The sequence below is a fragment of the Bos mutus genome, chromosome 2 (genome assembly GCF_027580195.1).
Source record: "Bos mutus isolate GX-2022 chromosome 2, NWIPB_WYAK_1.1, whole genome shotgun sequence".
Taxonomy (NCBI): Eukaryota; Metazoa; Chordata; class Mammalia; order Artiodactyla; family Bovidae; genus Bos; species Bos mutus.
In genome coordinates, this window is record NC_091618.1 from 64,273,003 (window position 1) to 64,290,269 (window position 17,267).

The following is a 17,267-nucleotide window of genomic DNA, read 5'->3' on the forward strand; positions in this document are numbered from 1 at the left end:
TCCAACTAGTCCACCGTAAAAGAAATCAGTCCTGAATATTCATTGGAAGGACTGATGCTGAAGCTGAAACTCCAATACTTTGGCCACCTGATGCAAAGAACTGACTCATTGGAAAAGACCCTGATGCCGGGAAAGACAGAAGGCGGGGAGAAGGGGACAACAGAAGGTGAGATGGGTGGATGACATCACCAACTCTATGGACATGAGTTTGAGTAAGCTCTGGGAGTTGGTGATGGACAATGAAGCCTAGCCTGCTGCAGTCCATGGGGTTGCTAAGAGTCGGACACGACTGAGCGACTTCAGTTGCACTTTTCACTTTCATGCATTGGAGAAGGAAATGGTAACCCCCTCCAGTGTTCTTGCCTAGAGAATCCCAGGGAAGGCGGAGCCTGGTGGGCTGCCATCTATGGGGTCACACAGAGTCGCACATGACTGAAGCGACTTAGCAGCAGCAGCAGCAGAGCATCTTTTCATGTGCTTATTAGTCATCTGTATATCTTCTTTGGGAAAATGTCTGTTCAAGTCTTTTGCCCATTTGTTTATTGGAATGTTTGTTTTTATGATATTGAGTTATAAGAGCTGTTTGTATATTTTACATATTAACCCCTTTTCAGTCATATCATGCCGGGGTCCAGCCCTGGCTGATCCAGGGTATTCGAAGGAGAGACGGCATAGGCGAGGATCAGGATACAATAGCTTCAATTAGATATTAATTAAAGATATAAAGAGTAATAGAATGAGGATAGCTCAGTAGGAAAATTCAGTGGAGAAAAGAGGCTGAGTGGCTTGGTTTACAGGGAGACCAATAAAACTTCAAAACAAGAAGTTTGCACCACTTACGTAGGCCACAGGCGTCCTTCCGTTCTCCCGAAGGAGAGGAGACACTGAGGCCTCCCCGGTCGGATCTTAGAAGCCCAGGCATAATTAGTAAGCATGGTGGGTTCCGCGCTCCAGATGGAGACTCAGCCAGAGTGAAAGAGAGAGAAACATGGGGAGACCAGTATTTTGAGAAACTGATCCCAATTCTTTATTTTCCATGGTCTACTTTTATACACTGAGATGTTATGCAAAAGTCACACGGGGTCAGCAGTCCTGACTTTTATCAAAGTCAGGTGCTTCATACAAATGTATACAGAGGTCTTAGGAGTGTTACATCATCTTCTGGCCAGGGGGGCCTGCTGACAATTTATGACCCTCTCCTTGTGACAGCAGTCAGTCAACCAGGACACTTATTTCTCCAGGGCTGATTATTCTCAAAACAGACGCCACCCAAATAAAGTTACATTCCTACAGGGTGAGGGTGTAGTGGGTTTTAGTTAAGGAAAGAATTTACTTAGCCTAAGGTCTAACGTGATTAATATCAAAGGTTAATACTTATTCCTTCTATATATTCATTAATGTGTGTAAGGGCAGGGGATGTGGAGACTTAGCAACAAACATTGACTCAACAAATGAAAAACCCTTCACCAATACAATTTCTAATCAGCCCACTATACTTATAGTTTTCTAACTTTTCTAAGGAACCTATTTTTAGAAGGTTTAAAGCATCTTGTGCCTCTCACGGTTGGGAGGCTGTGAGCGATCACATGTGGCCGGACAAGCCTGTCAGGCAGGCCAGAGAACCTTCAGAGGAGTTTGTAGGTTAAAACACTCTTATCACGCCCAGGAATTATTATTAACTGGAGCTCTAAGTTAACTCCTTCTCCGAAAGAGGTGGTGGGGGACAGCTCCCCGTAAAATCAGAGGTGTAGGTGAGCACAAAGTAGTAAAGTAGGCAGGCTCTGGTTATGGGGGTAGATGCTCGAGGAGTTCCAGGGGGAACTCAGCCAAGTGCCTATCAACAGATGAATGAATAAAGAAGATGTGGTATATATACATAATGGAATATTACTCAGCCATAAAAAAGACTGCATTATTGCCATTTACCATATTACCTAGGATGTACCTAGGTATTATCATACCAAGTAAGCAGAAAGAAAAATGCTATACATCACTCTTCTGTGGAATCTGAAAAATAATACAAATGAATACATATGCAAACAGAAACAGACTCACAGGTACAGAAAACAGACATGGTTACCAAACGGAAAGACAAATTAGGGGTATGGAATTAACAAACTACTATACATAGAATAGATAAGCCACAAGAACTTACAGTACAGCATAGGGAATTATACCCAGTATCTTATAATAAACTATAGTAGAATATAATCAACAACAACAAAAATGAATCACTACGCTGTATACCAGAAACAACATAATTTTATAAATTAATTGTATCAATACTTCAATTAAAAAATTATCAGTTATTCTTTATTGAGTACATCAGAGATACATAACAAAGAGAACAAAAAGGAAACTGAGGGAATAATGCTATGTGGACAAAAATGAAAAGAAACAAACATAAATCCTCACTGCATGACTCTTGTTTTGTCTTTAAGTACTGCTACCTATGAAGTGCCTCAGAACTGTGCATTGAATCATGTGTGCTAAATAAATGATCATATATTTTGAGTATTGTTTCAGTTTTTCCAAATATAACTATATATGTCAATTTTACATACATTCACATATAAAATAAATATATAAAACCCAGAAAAACAATTTAAATGATATAAAAGGTAGGTAGACAGTAAAAATTAAATCTCCCTCTTATCTCTGACCTCTGATATGTAAGCCATCTTTCAAGTAGCAAGGGAGACAATTGTGGGAGAACATTCTTAAGAACATATGAAGGCGAACATAGGTTTAGTTGTGTGAAGAGAATGTGTTAGATGGAAGCCTCCCACCAGAGGACACACTGGCAGATTATACTTTCCCCAGAGTCTACAGCAGTTGTCTGACCCCACATGATCTTTTAGAACCTTGCTACTTTCCATCAACAGACAGTCTATTCCCCTTTCCTTGATCCCACGTATGACTTTGTGATAGTCTTGACAAATGGAATATGGTGGAGCTGACATTACGTGCCTTTCAAAGCCAGATGAGAAAAGGTAATGTGGCCACATCCTGGTGCTGCTTTTTTTTCCATAAGAGGTCACATACAGGTGACCATCTAAGGTCTCAGGTAACTGTCATACGAGTGAGCTAGACTTCAAAGAATTTTAGCCTCCAGACTTTGAGTCTTCCAGCTGAGGTCCAACATATGCAGCAGCGGGTATAAATCATCTCTGTTGGACCCTTGACTCACAGAATCCCTGAGGATAATAAACACGCCATGAAGTTTTGGGGTAATTTCTTGCACAGCCCTAATAATTGCAACAGGCTGGTTCTATAAAACCCTTCCTTGTCACACAGGCTACTGCTAAACAGCTCTAACCAAAGTGAAAATAAAAACAAAAATTAGGGGAAAATGATCATAGACTGAAATCAATCCATGTATAATACGAATTCAGTTCAGTTCAGTCACTCAGCCATATTTCAACTCTTTGCGACCCCATGGACTGCTTCTGAAGCTTGTTTAAACTCATGTCCATCAAGTCGGTGATGCAACCGACTCATCATCAACCATGTCATCCTCTATCATCCCCTTCTCATCCTGCCTTCAGTCTTTCCCAGCATCAGGGTCTTTTCTAAAGAGTCAGGGCTTCGCATCAGATGGCCAACGTATTGGAGCTTCAGCATCAGTCCTTCCAAAGAGTATTCAGGACTAATTTCCTTTAGGATTGACTGGTTGGATCTCCTTGCAGTCCAAGGGACTCTCAAGAGTCTTCTCCAACACCACAGTTCAAAAGCATCAATTCTAAGGTGCTCAGCTTTTTTATGGTCCAACTCTCACATCCATACATGACTACTGGAAAAACCATAGCTTGGTCGGTAAAGTTGTCTCTGCTTTTATAGTACAGATACTATGTATTTTAAAGTTTCTAGTAGAAACATGTTTTTGGTAAACTGATGATAATTTAGGCCATGACAGAGACAGATCTATAGGCCGACTACAGTAAAATGAACGGCCATGAAAAAAGAACTTGAAACTGAAGTAACAGTAATGAGCTTATGTCACTCCTATGTCCACACAGAGAGAGAACTAATAAAGTTCTATCAACTCCTTTAACACAACATTTTCTCTCAGAAAAATATAAAGGAAAAACTTTGATGAGATGAATATCAGATGGAAAAAAAAGCAGGCTTTGGCAACAATGAATATTTTACCTATGATACAAAAATCTTTAGGGAGAGTAATGGCTCCAACAACTAAGGTGTTACAAATCACTCATTGGTAATCTCCAAATGAAACTGAGTGGTTCTCCTTCCCAGTGAAGAGATGCTGGAGAATCTAGGAACTGTCCACAATGGGGATTTCTGAGACTTACAGGTACTTAATGGACATGAAAGAACAACTAGTAAAGTTTAAGCTCCTCTACTAGTATGCAGGCTACCATGAACCACTGCACAGACTGTAAGCTGCATAAATAGGGAACTGTTCACATAGATTAAAATATGCAGCATCAATAACAGAAGTGCAAAGCAACTCTGACTCTGAATGATTCCAGACCTGACACCAAGAGGAATAAATATATTACATATCCAACAGTCAGTTTCTCATATTGTTTCCCATAAGTTTGCTGGTATCCTAAAGTAATGATAGAGAAAGTTCCTAGTAATATACTCAACTCTATTAGAAATGATATTTAACTATACAAAACATATTAAAAGATATAAATATAAACATATATAAAATAAATATAGTAAACATATATCTTCCTGAAAGAATAAGTAGATAGCATGCTGATTACTACACTGAAAAATATAGAACTATTATCAACTAAAGTACACAACAAGAAAATTATGTCAGATAGGAAATGTAACATAGGCATAGTATGTGGTGAGAACAATTAACGATTCATTCTCTTAGCAACTTTCAACCACGTAACACAGTACTGTTGCCATTAGACTCCATGTTGTACATTAGCTCCCCAAAACTTACTTATCTGATAACTGAAAGCTTAACCCAATCTCCCCATCTTGCCCATTTCTTGGCCCTGCCAAAACTATTCTACTCTCTGAGTTCAGGTTTTTTTCACATTCCACATATAAGTGAAATCATACCATATTTGCCTTTCTCTGTCTGACTGATTTCACTTAGTGTGACATCTATCCATGCTGTTACAAAAGGGAGGAATTCTGAAGATTAATATTCTATATTATGTAAAGATTTAAAAGTCTAGAAATACCTGGCTAACACAGCAGGAAGCAGACCAAAGTGTTATCCTGGAGATGTGGAAATGAGGAATTCCAGTTTCAATATGGACTATGTACTAGGTACTACTGTTTTCATAATGTTAAATTTGGGGATGTGATAATGGCATAGCAGTCATCTATGAGATTCTTAGGCTGCCTTTCTTGGTGGCTCAGATGGTAAAGGATCTGCCTGCCATGTAGGAGACCCGGGTTCCATCCCTGGGTCAGGAAGATCCCCTGAAGAAGGGAGTGGCAACCCACTCCAGTGTTCTGCCTGGAGAATTTCACGGACAGAGGAGCCTGGTGAGCCTGATGGGCTGTATGTAGTCCATGGGGTCACAGAGTAGGACTCGACTGAATGACAGACACAATAGGCTCTTGAAACACAGGTAAAGTGTATCACCTACTTTCAGAAAGCTAGGAAAATACAGACAGAAAAAGAAAGATAAAAGAAACAAGCAAAATGTTAACAACAGGTCAATCCAGGAAAAGGGTAGGTGGGTATTCATAATATTATTCTTTCACCTTTCTGTAGGTTTGAAATCATTTTAAATTAAAAAAAAAAAAAGAGGAATGCCATTGTTCATACTTTCAAACACATTTACAAAAACCTCAGTGGTAAAGAATCCGCGTCCAATGCAAGAGACACAGGAGACGCAGGTTCAATCCATGGGTCGGGAAAATGCCCTGGAAGAGGAAAAGGCAACCCACTCCAGTATTTTTGCTGGAAAAATTTCATGGACAAAGGAGCTTCAAAGGCTACAGTCAGACACAACTGAGTACACACACGCATGCACCCACATACTATTGATGTGCTCTACTAATAATCCACTGCTGGCTTGTCAACCTCTTAATAGACCCAATTTGAATTTAGAATGTGTATTTGACAGTTACAAACCCAAACTAACAAGACTTTCCTCACTGAATAAGGCTTTTCAAACTGTAATATAATTAAACAATTTTAGCTTTAAAACTTAGTATAAATTCAGATTCATAACAAAAATATCAAAATTTAAAAAGACATAAAATACTTACATTAACTTTGAAAGCCTGTACAGTGTTATCCAGAAGAAGGATGTTGCAAACCACCTCTGTATGCTGTCTATCTCGGGCCAACTCTGATGCACGTACATTGTAGGTTCTGCCAGCAGGCAATCGGAAACGTGAGGTCATTACTGTCCACACAAGGTCTAAGTTGAAAAAAAAAATTAAATAAAGGGACAGTTGAAGATACAAATTATTTATATAAAAAGATACAAAGTTATTACATACTTTTCAACAATCAGTTAAAAAGCAGTTACAAATTTTGCAACACCTGGATAGGAATTGTAGGTATAAAAGAAGACACCATCTTTAGCTCATCATCTAAACTAAAATTACAACTGCCTGGAGGAGGAGCTTTATTTTGAACTGTCCATTAAGAAGACAATAAACAAATTGTTGAGGAAGCTATATTCCAACTCAAAATACATAAATTCAGGCGTAGTCAAAAAGAAGGAAGGAGAATATGCTACCCCAGGCAACTGGGCATTACTCACTGACACAAGCATTAAAAAGATATTGTAGGATGACCACAGGAGGGAAGGTTATTTGACTCTGAGGGTCTTTCCTTTTATTCAAGCTTAAGATATGGGGGGGAAAATGGGAGTTTATTAGTTGGGATTTTTTTAAATATAACTATACCCTTCATCTTACCTATCTTCAAATTCAAACTAATTCTAATAGAACTATTCTTAGGAAAACAAAAGCAAATTAGAAATCTTAAGACTACAGACCTTTGCTTCTCAACTTTTTAAGTTAACAGGGAACAAAAACTGCCTACCAAAAAATCCCCCCCAAAACTGGTATCGTATCATTTTTGGCATGTTATGATGTTAAAAGACAATGAAATGTAGCTTTGAAGTTCTGAAAGAAAATCATATGAAACAGAATTATATTCCCTCAAAATGAGCATTCATGTGAAAGAATAAAGCTAAAGCCATTTTCAGACATTCAAAAATTTGCATTTTAAAATCCATAAAACTTCCCTCTTTCAAAAGACAAATGGATAAACGAAACAAACTACACTACAAATAAACACAACTCTATAAAATTCTTAAATATGAGTAAGCAATAAGTACTAAGAAATTTAATAAGTAAAAATTAATAATAAAAAGAAATTGCAATTCAAATCGATGGTATTCAATAACTGCTGTTGACATCATACTGCTTATGTCAAAATGATTAAAGCTAGGAGTAAATGTCAATGTTATATATGGATAAAAAATTGTATAGAAGAAAATAGCTTTGGCACGTTGACAGAGAGGGGCTAGCCAAGTAAAATTCACAATTAAAAGACAGGGACTGACTGGGCCTTCCCTGGTGGTCCAGTGGTTAAGCACCTGCCTTCCAGTGCAGAGAAGGTGGGTTTGATATCCAGTCAGGGAGCTAGATCCCACATGACTCAGGGCAACTAAGTCCACTCACCCCAACTAAGACCCAACACAACCAAAAATAAGTAAGTAAATAAATATGAAAAATGAAGTGGAAGAATTAAAAAAAAAAAAAAAGACAGTGGCTGGCAGTGATTTCCAGTTCCACATGTAAAGAGCTCAGAAGTCCTCATTCTGTCCTAACAAGCAAAAAAAAAAAAAAAAAGGCAGAACAGACTGGAAAATCAGCAACCGTTCCTAGATCCATAAGAGAGGACACAGGGCAAACTGCAAAGATTGAAGAGACAGGTAAAAACAAAGAATCACAGCTTATGGGAGCAGAGATCTGAAGCAGAAACTGCCACAGAAACCAGCACTCAGGTAGGAAAGACTGAATTCAGCTGATAAATTGCTTGAGGCTCAATGTAGATAATTTTAAAAGTTAAAAACTTCAGGAGGTGGGGGTGGGGGGCAGTCATACCAGGACTCACACAATATTGTGAGATACAGCTCCAGCAGCAGTGTGAAGGCTAGTGTGCATTGTCAAGGATAGTGCACACTTGGAGGGGACAGAGTTGGCTTGGACAAGACACTGCACTTGAATAGGGAGACTGCAACCACTGCTGATACTAACGGAGACAACTGATGAGGAGCTGTATTGAGCTCTGGGCGGCATGCTGTGACCATCCATGCAAACGACTTGGCCTGTACCAGCTCCTCTTGTTTTAGTGTTGTTCCCCTTTGGGACGATAGTTCCATTGCTGAGAGGGGAGAGAGAACACACTTAAAGGGAACAGAACCACCTTGGACCCAGACTTCAAGGCTTTTGCTCCAGCATGTTAGGACATGACTCTGTGCCCAAGAGGGCAGTGACAACCACTAAGCACAGCTCTGGCTCAAACCTGAGAATAGCTCCAGCACCTTCATCTCCAGTCTCACCTCCTACCAAGATGATAGCTGTGAGTCCACCTTGAGCAAACATGTGACCCGTGCTCACTTCAGATCCAGATCTCCTAACAAAGTCACAGGGCATCTGCAGAGTGTATAGGGACACTCCCATGTAAATATACCTTCAAGACCAGGACAGATAAATGTGCTTCACCCAATTTCATAGACACAGAGAGTTTACCAAAATGAGAAGAGAGAAATTTGCCTCAAATCAAAGAACATGAGAGAAAACCCTGGAAAAGAAGAAGGGGGAAAAAAAAAAAACTAATGAAAGAAATAATTTACTGGATAAAGCATTCATAGTAAGAATGATGCTTGAAACTGGGAAAAGAACAAATGAACACAGTAAGAAATCTTACAAGGAACCAGAAAATATAAAGAATCAATCAGAGCTGAAGAATACAATAACTGAAATGAAAAATAGACTAGAAGGAAATTAACAGCAGACCAGGTGATACAGGAAAAACCATAAGCACTCTGAAAGATACAATAATGGAAATTACTCAATCAGAGGAGCAAAACAAAAACAATTTTTTCAAAAATGAGGAAGGAACTTCTAAGATAATATTAAGCATATGCTATCCACATTATAGAGGTCCTGAAGAAGAAAGAGAAAAAAGGGTTGAAAATATTTGATGAAGTTATGGTTGAAGAATTCTTGAACCTAAAGAAGGAAACAAATATCTAGGTACAGGAAGCACAGAATCCCAAAAAGAGAAAACCAAAGAGACCAAGACATATCGTAAGTAAAATGGCAAAAGTTAAAGACAAAGAGGATTCTAAAGGCAGCTAGAGAAAAAGAGTCACATACAAAGGAACCCCCAATAAGGTTTTAAGTTGATTTTTCAGCAGAAATTTTGCATGCCAGGAGAGAGTAGCATGATATATTTAAAGTGCAGAAAGGGGAATAAATACAACCTAGGATACTCTACCCAGCAAGATTATCATTGAGAATTGAAGAAGAGAGAAGCAAAAACTAAAAGAATTCATCAACACTAAATCAATTATAAAAGAAGTAGTAAAGGGCCTTCTCTAAGTGAAAAAAGATAAAGCTACAAGAAGAATTTATAGGAGAGGAAAAACCCCACTAGAAAAGCCAAATATATAGTAAAGGTTGTGGATCAACTATTTAAATAAGCTATTATGAAGATTAAAAGACAAAAATTATAAAATCAATCATAACTGCAAAGAACTGTTCAGGGATAAATATGATGATGTAAAATATGAATTCAAAAACACAAAATGAAAAAAAAAAACACAAAATGTAGGGAAAGGGAGTTAAAAATGTAGATCTTCTAAAATGTGTTTGAACTTCTGTAACTATCAGTTTAAAACAAGTAGATAGTTATATGTCAACACATATGAATCCCATGGTAACCATAAATCAAAAACCTACAATAGACACAGGAAATCAGAATGAAAGGAACACAAGCATACCACTGAATAAAATAAAATCACAATGGAAGAAATTATACTAAGAAGAACAGAGAATAACAACTTGCAGAAAACAACAAAAATGTCAAGAAGTATTTATCTAACAATAATCATTTTAAACGTCAACTGACCAAAACTCCAATCAAAAGACATAAGGTGTTGGATAGACCTAGACAGTGAAGTAAGGCAGAAAGTGACCTACAGAGTGAAGGTCACTGATAAGTCAGAAAGAGAAAAACAAATATAGTATATTAAGGCATATATGTGGAATCTATAAAAATGGTATAGATGACCTTGGTTGCAAATTAGAAACAAACTCACAGACATAGAGAACAAATGCCAAGGGGGAAAGGGGTGAGATGGGAGGAATTGGGAGATTGGGACTGACACATATACACTATCAATACTATGTATAAAATAGATAACTGATGGGAACATACTGCATAGCACAGGAAACTCTACTTAATGCACCGCAGTGCCCTAAATGGGAGGGAAATCCAAAAGGGAGTTGATATATGTATATGTATAGCTAATTCATTCTGCTATATAGTTGATGCTAACACGACATTGCAAAGCAACTATAATGCAATACAAACTACTTTAAATTTAAAAAAAAAAAAAGGAAAAAAAGATGAGGTGACTGATTAGATTAAACTGACCCATCTACGTGCTGCTTATAAGAGACTTGCTGCTGCTGCTGCTAAGTCACTTCAGTCATGTCCGACTCTGTGTAACCCCATAGACGGCAGCCCAACAGGCTCCCCCGTCCCTGGGATTCTCCAGGCAAGAACACTGGAGTGGGTTGCCATTTCCTTCTCCAATGCATGAAAGTGAAAAGTGAAAGTGAAGTCGCTCAGTCGTGTCTGACTTTTGGAGACCCCATGGACTGCAGCCTAAGCTCCTCCGTCCATGGGAGTTTCCGGGCAAGAGTACTCACACAAAGACTGAAAGTGAGGGAATGGAAAAACGTATCCCAAGCAAACAAAATGAAAAGAAAGCTGGGGGAACTAGACTTTAAAATAATCTATAACAAAAGACAAAGAAGGGTATTATATACCAATAACAGATCAATGTAAGTGGATGGAACATTTGTAAACATATATCCACTGATATAGGAACACCTAAAAGCAAATATTAACAGATATAAATGGAGAAACTGACAATATAATACAATAATAGTAGGGAACATTAATACCCAACTTGCATCAATGGACAGATCAACCAGTCAGAAAATCAGTAAGTAAACAGTCATCTTAAATGACACATTAGACCAGACTTAATAGATATCTATAGGATATTTCATCTGAAAATAGTGGAATACATATTATTTTCAAGTACACATGGAACATTCTCCATGAGAGATCACATTCTAGGCCACAAAATAAGTCCCAACAAATTTAAAAGGACAGAAATTAGAGAAAGCATTTTTTCTGAGCAAAACAGTATTAAACTACAAATCAATTAGAGGGGGAAAAAAATGGGAAAACACAAACATGTGGAGACTAAACAACATGCTATTAAAAAAAACTACTGAGTCAATGAAGAAGTCAAAGAGGAAATCAGAAAATACCTGCAGATGAATAAAAATAAAAACACAACTTTCCAAAATCTACAGCACACAGGAAAAGCAATTCTAAGAAGGAAGTTTAGGGCAAACACCTCAAGAAACAAACAAAAAAAAACCCTCAAATAAACAACCTAAGTTACTTATAAAAAGAGCAAAATCCAAAGATAGCAGAAGGAAGGAAATAATAAGGATCACAGGAAATAGCAAAATAAAAATCAATAGAAAACATCAATGACACCAAGAGCCACGTTTTTTAATTTTTTGAAAAGATAAAATTGATAAGTCTTTAGTCAGGCTCACCAAGAAAAAGAGAGCCTAAATAAATAAGAACTGAAATAGGAAAAATTACAACTGACCTCAGAGATACCAAAAAACCATAAGAAAACACTGCAGATATTTATATGCCAACAAACTGGACAACCTAGAAGAAATGGATAAATTTCTAAATACAATACAATCTAAATACAATACAATCTCTAAAACATACAATCTTCCAAGACTGAATCAATGCAAACATACCAATCACTAATAGTGAAACAATTAGTTTAAAAACTCCCAGCAAACAAAAGCCCGGGACTGAATGGATTCACAGGAACTCTACCAAACATATAAGAACAACTAATCCCTAGCCATCTCAAAATATTCCAAAAAACTGAAGAGAAGAGACTACTCCTAAATTTATTCCATGAGGATACCATTACCCTGATACCAAAACCAGACAAAGATACTACCAAAAAAAATAATAATAATTACAGGCCAATATCTTTGGTGAATATGGATATAAGAATCTTCAACAAAATATTAGCAAACAGAATTCAACAATACATAAAAAGGATCATATACCATGATCAAGTGAGACTCACTCCCGGGATGCAATGATGGCTCAATTCCCACAAATCAATCAGTGTAATACATTAACAAAAAGAAGGGGGAATCACATGATCATCTACAGATACAGAAAGAGCATCCGACAAAATTCAATGTCCATTTATGATAAAAACTAATCAAAGTTGGTATAGAGGGAACACACTTCAACATAATAAAGGCTATTATGACAAACCATAGCTTACAAATTCAACGATGAGGATTCTGGGATTAAGAGATACCAACTACTGTATATAAATAGATAGGCAACAAGGATAGATAATTATAATCTTGTAATAACCTATAATGGAGTATACTCTGCAAATATACTGAATCACTCTGCTGTACACTTGAAACACAATACTGTAAATCAATTATACTTCCATTAAATTTTTTCCCAAAAAATTAATTTACATATATTTGCTATCTCTGTCTACTATTAGAACCTAGAAGCAAAAATATTCCAATAACACTGAACATACATACTGCCCTATGTACTACTCCCACTAAAAGAAACCAGGCTTTCTTGGGAGAAATGGCTGATTCCAGAACTGGAGCAAAGAAAATACAATATCAGGCTAAAATATCAATATTTGGTGCCAGTAAGTAAAGAAGTCCTCAAAATCTGATGGGAAAAAATGAAAAACCATGAGAGGAAATTAAAAGGGGCTGCCACCAGTCAAATGAGACAACATAAGTTTCAAAATAAATAATATGAATAGATAATACTCTGAATAACAAAAGAACACACAGGTCTAAACTGATACTAATTTTTTTAAGTGAGGGAGGAAAAAACTGTTCTTAGTAAAATAATGTCAAATGATAAATGTTGAATAATGCAAAAAGAAAACTGCCATTTACAACTACCATAACTGATTCAGGCAAGAATCATCAATGAATATTAAAATCACTGGGTGTATTGAGGAACAAGATACACATACAATCGCAAAGTATTTTCCCATTGATTCCTTATTAATTACAATAGGGAAAAGGTACCTTTACCATGGAGAAATCTGTCAAATCCCACCTTCATCAAATGATCAAATTTATCCTCACCAAAATTACTGTCACAGGCATCATGATGTTACACACTGAAAACACAGCGCCTATGTAATATTCCTGCAAAAAATGTTTAAGCTGAATCTACTTATGAAAAAAATTAAAACAATCAGACAAATCCAAATTGAGGACACTCTACAAAACAACCCGCTAGAGTCTTCAAAACTGTGAAGAGGGTGAGGAAAAAGGGAGAAGAAAGAGAGGATGTAGAAGAAGGGTGGGGAAGCACTGTAGATTAAGAGATGTAACAACCAAATGCAATGTGCAGTCCTTGATCCAAATATGAATTAGAAAAAAAAAGTCATATATGTGTGTGTATATAGACATACACACACACACATATTACATATGCACATAATTGAAGAAATCTGAATGTGGAATGTATTTCAGACTATAGTATTGTGTCAGTGCTAAATTCCTTAAGTGTGATCATGTGGTTATATAGAATGTGTTGATTTCTAGAAGATCAATGTTTGCACGCTATAGAATTTTTAGAAGTAAAGTGTTATGATCATGATATCTGCAACCTTCAAATAATTCATAAATTTTTAATATATAAATACAGAAGCAAAGTAGCAAATTGTTAGCAATTGGTGAATCTATATGAATGGTACATGGGTACTCAATATACTATTCTTGCTACTTTTCCCTAAGTTTGAAATATTCCAAAATAAAAAGTTGTGAGGAAAAAGTAAAAGGAAATGCCTTCCAAATTCTGTTTTCACACTTATAAAAAGAAGCAGATACACTAACACCTTTGCTATCCAAAATTATGAAGCAATTAACCACTCACAAAAAGTTATCTGGATAGCTGACAATCCCTTACAGTTATCATTTTCTACAGAATGTTCTCCAATGAACCATATGCTTTATTACAATCTTAATTTCTTATATATGATGCTCTGGATATAACTATAAATTAAAATGTTGGTGTTGTAAGTACTGGACTGGAATAACTTAGCTTACTGCTGTAATACTGTATTCAGTGAAGGCTCACTCAGTCCTCTGAACTGAAGCTGGTAATATAAAACTGATTACCTTAGGACAGTGCTATCAAAACTATGAGCTAAAATACTGATATTCTGTAGGAGAAAAAAAATCAAATTTAACAATAGTTTTGATCTAAAATTTCTCTCTATATTTAATATACCAAACATATCTGCACAGTAATTATTACATAGTAACTTACACAGGAAGCTTATTTAAGAAATGGTATATAGTACAGCAAAAAAGTATCCCAGATAACCATGTACAAACCAATGACCCAAGACGTGAGCACTGGACATGCACACTGATTCACTGATGTACAGGCAGCATTTTCCAAATGTCCTTTGCGTAGCTGGGCTTTCCAGGTGGCACTAGTGGTAAAGAGCCTGCCTAACAATGCAAGAGACGCAAGAGACGCAAGAGACACGGGTTCAATCCCTGGGTCAGGAAGATCCCTTGGAGGAGAGCATGGCAACTCACTCCAGTATTCTTGCCTGGAGAATCCCATGGACTGAGGAGCCTGGCAGGCTACAGCCCATAGGGTTGCAAAGAGTCAGACATGACTAAAGCGACTTAGCATGCACACATGCTTTGTATATCCTTTATTCAACTGCTACTGACCTGCTAAGAAGACTGAATTACAATATGATATCATTGTGAACTATGAACACAGGAATTGAATTGGAACCATTCTGTGTATCAAATTTACTTCTCTGAGGCTTTTCATTTTCTGCTACTTAATATTTTACATCTCATTATCCTATTTATACATTGTAGCATTTAAAGTACTATGTGCCTGTGTGTCTGTGAGATACAAGCACATAAGGGACTAAGGCCCCTAAAGAGTTCCCTAATCCTGTGTCTTCAATACACCTGTTTACTCATGTAAACATGTCAGCAGCCCCAGTTACTAGACACAGCATTAGATGCTAGATACACACACACACACACACACATATATATCTAGATCTCTGCCCTCAATGAGCTCACAGTCCAGTTGGGAAAAAGACTTTAAATAACTCAGTGAAACAGTAATACTAAAAAAAGATATAAACAAGCTGTCCCAGTGACTCCAAGAACTACTTCTCTTCTGTCTGTAGCTCATTACCTAAGTACCAGAAACAACTTCAACAGCCACTAGTTCTCTCCCTCTCTTCCCGTCTTCATTTTGTAAATTTCCAAAAATAAAGCCAATCCTTCCTAAGTACCAACAGTCAATGAAAAAAAAAATTTTCTTGTCTAAAAAGGGCCAGTCATGTAGCCTACGTGGTATCATTTTGGAGGCTCTGGTGTTCCCCTCTTATTCATTCAGCAAAATGAATGAATAGGGGTTTAATGTAGAGCATTTTTAGATGGAAAAAAGAGAGAATGCTGCGCTCTAGACTTTTGATCCTTCCTTTAGAAAGCAACTACTTCAGGAAAGTAGTTTTCTTTGTAACTGACCACAAACAATAGAGTTGATAGCATATAAATGTTTAATGAAATCTTTCAAAGTATAATTTGAAACTCACTGGCTATGAAATCAAATTAGTGGACCAAACACCAATGTTTTTAATGAAATAGAATAGCATAAAAGAGAAGCTATCAAGAGCATGATATAAAAGGTACCTCTTAATTAGGTAAAGTGCAAATAGTTAGAAAACTATTGACTTTACATCTCCTAATACCACCATACAATCCTATTTATTCTCTCATGTTTTCATGGGTCCTTTCTGTTTGTTGTAAAGAACTGATTATTAGTCTTTCACAAATAAAGTTAGATTAAAAGAGAAAGTCACCTGCAAAGAGTTCAAGACTAAAAAATACTAACTATGGGAAGTAACACTGATTAACAGGTAAGACTGTGGGCTCAGAAATCAGAATGTTTCAAGGCTCAAATCCCTATTACTTTTATGACCTTGATAGCTGCCAAACTGCTGTGCCTCAGTTTCCTCATTTATAAAATGAGCTGCTATGAGGATTAAATGAGATAACAAGAAGCTTTTAGCACAGTACCTGACATTCAGAAGTATCTAATAAGTGTTAGCCATATTATCATCATCATTATTAGGTAATAACTCTCTAAATACTAAAAACTGACTTTTAAGAAGAAATTTGGAAACGCACATGCTTTTATTAAAATATTCTAGTTACACCAGAATTAAAACAGTATTATTAAAAGCCTCAGAAACCAATATCCAAGAAACAACAGTAATCCAGTTGAATGGAACACAATTCATCAGAGGAACAGCAACCACTGAAGGTGAAAAGATACTAAAGACTACTGTGGAGGAATCTGCATTAATTTGGGCAAAGGTCACATAGTCCAGAGGTCAGCAAACTATGGCCCACAGACCAAACCTGTTCACTGTTTTGGGGTCACAAGGTAGGAATGATTTTTACAGATGAACATTCTCAATTGATCCAATGACAGGGGACACTAACTTTGAACTCTACCGAAGGTAAATATTATCCTATAAAGAAGAATTATATTCTTCTCATTATTAGACCAAATACAACAAAATATTATATTCAATTACTGTATTTTGATTTCACCAATAAAACTTTGTGAAATTTATAAAAAATAAAAGTCTCAAATTAAATATCTATATGTTAATTAATGTTACTCTTTACTTTCCCCAACCCTTCCCTATTCATATTATCTACTGAATGTCCCATAATTTGCCAGATACAGAGAAGCAACATGACTATATCAACAAATAAGAAGGTAAAAACTCCTGCCCTTATGAAGCTTCTTTCTAATAAGGAAAGAAAAAAGTTACATGGTAGAAAGCAGAGAATGTTCGAGCGAGCAGAGAGCAATTTTAGATGCAGTA

General features: G+C 36.6%; 1 protein-coding gene across 7 annotated transcripts in view; it reads right to left on the bottom strand.

Annotated features, from left to right (window-relative positions):
* PTPN4 (protein tyrosine phosphatase non-receptor type 4) overlaps positions 1–17,267 on the bottom strand; it is a 190,592-nt gene that overhangs the window by 152,885 nt on the left and 20,440 nt on the right. For 4 of the 7 annotated variants that reach the window (XM_070389259.1, XM_070389265.1, XM_070389270.1 and 1 more), the window contains exon 2: positions 6,217–6,371. In XM_070389259.1, coding sequence (XP_070245360.1) covers positions 6,217–6,354 — 138 coding nt within the window. In that variant the 5' untranslated portion in view covers positions 6,355–6,371. Of the gene's footprint in view, positions 1–5,770; positions 5,869–6,216; positions 6,372–17,267 lie in introns of those variants that run through there. The other 3 variants (XM_070389287.1, XM_070389293.1, XM_070389296.1) reach the window with 3 other exon arrangements.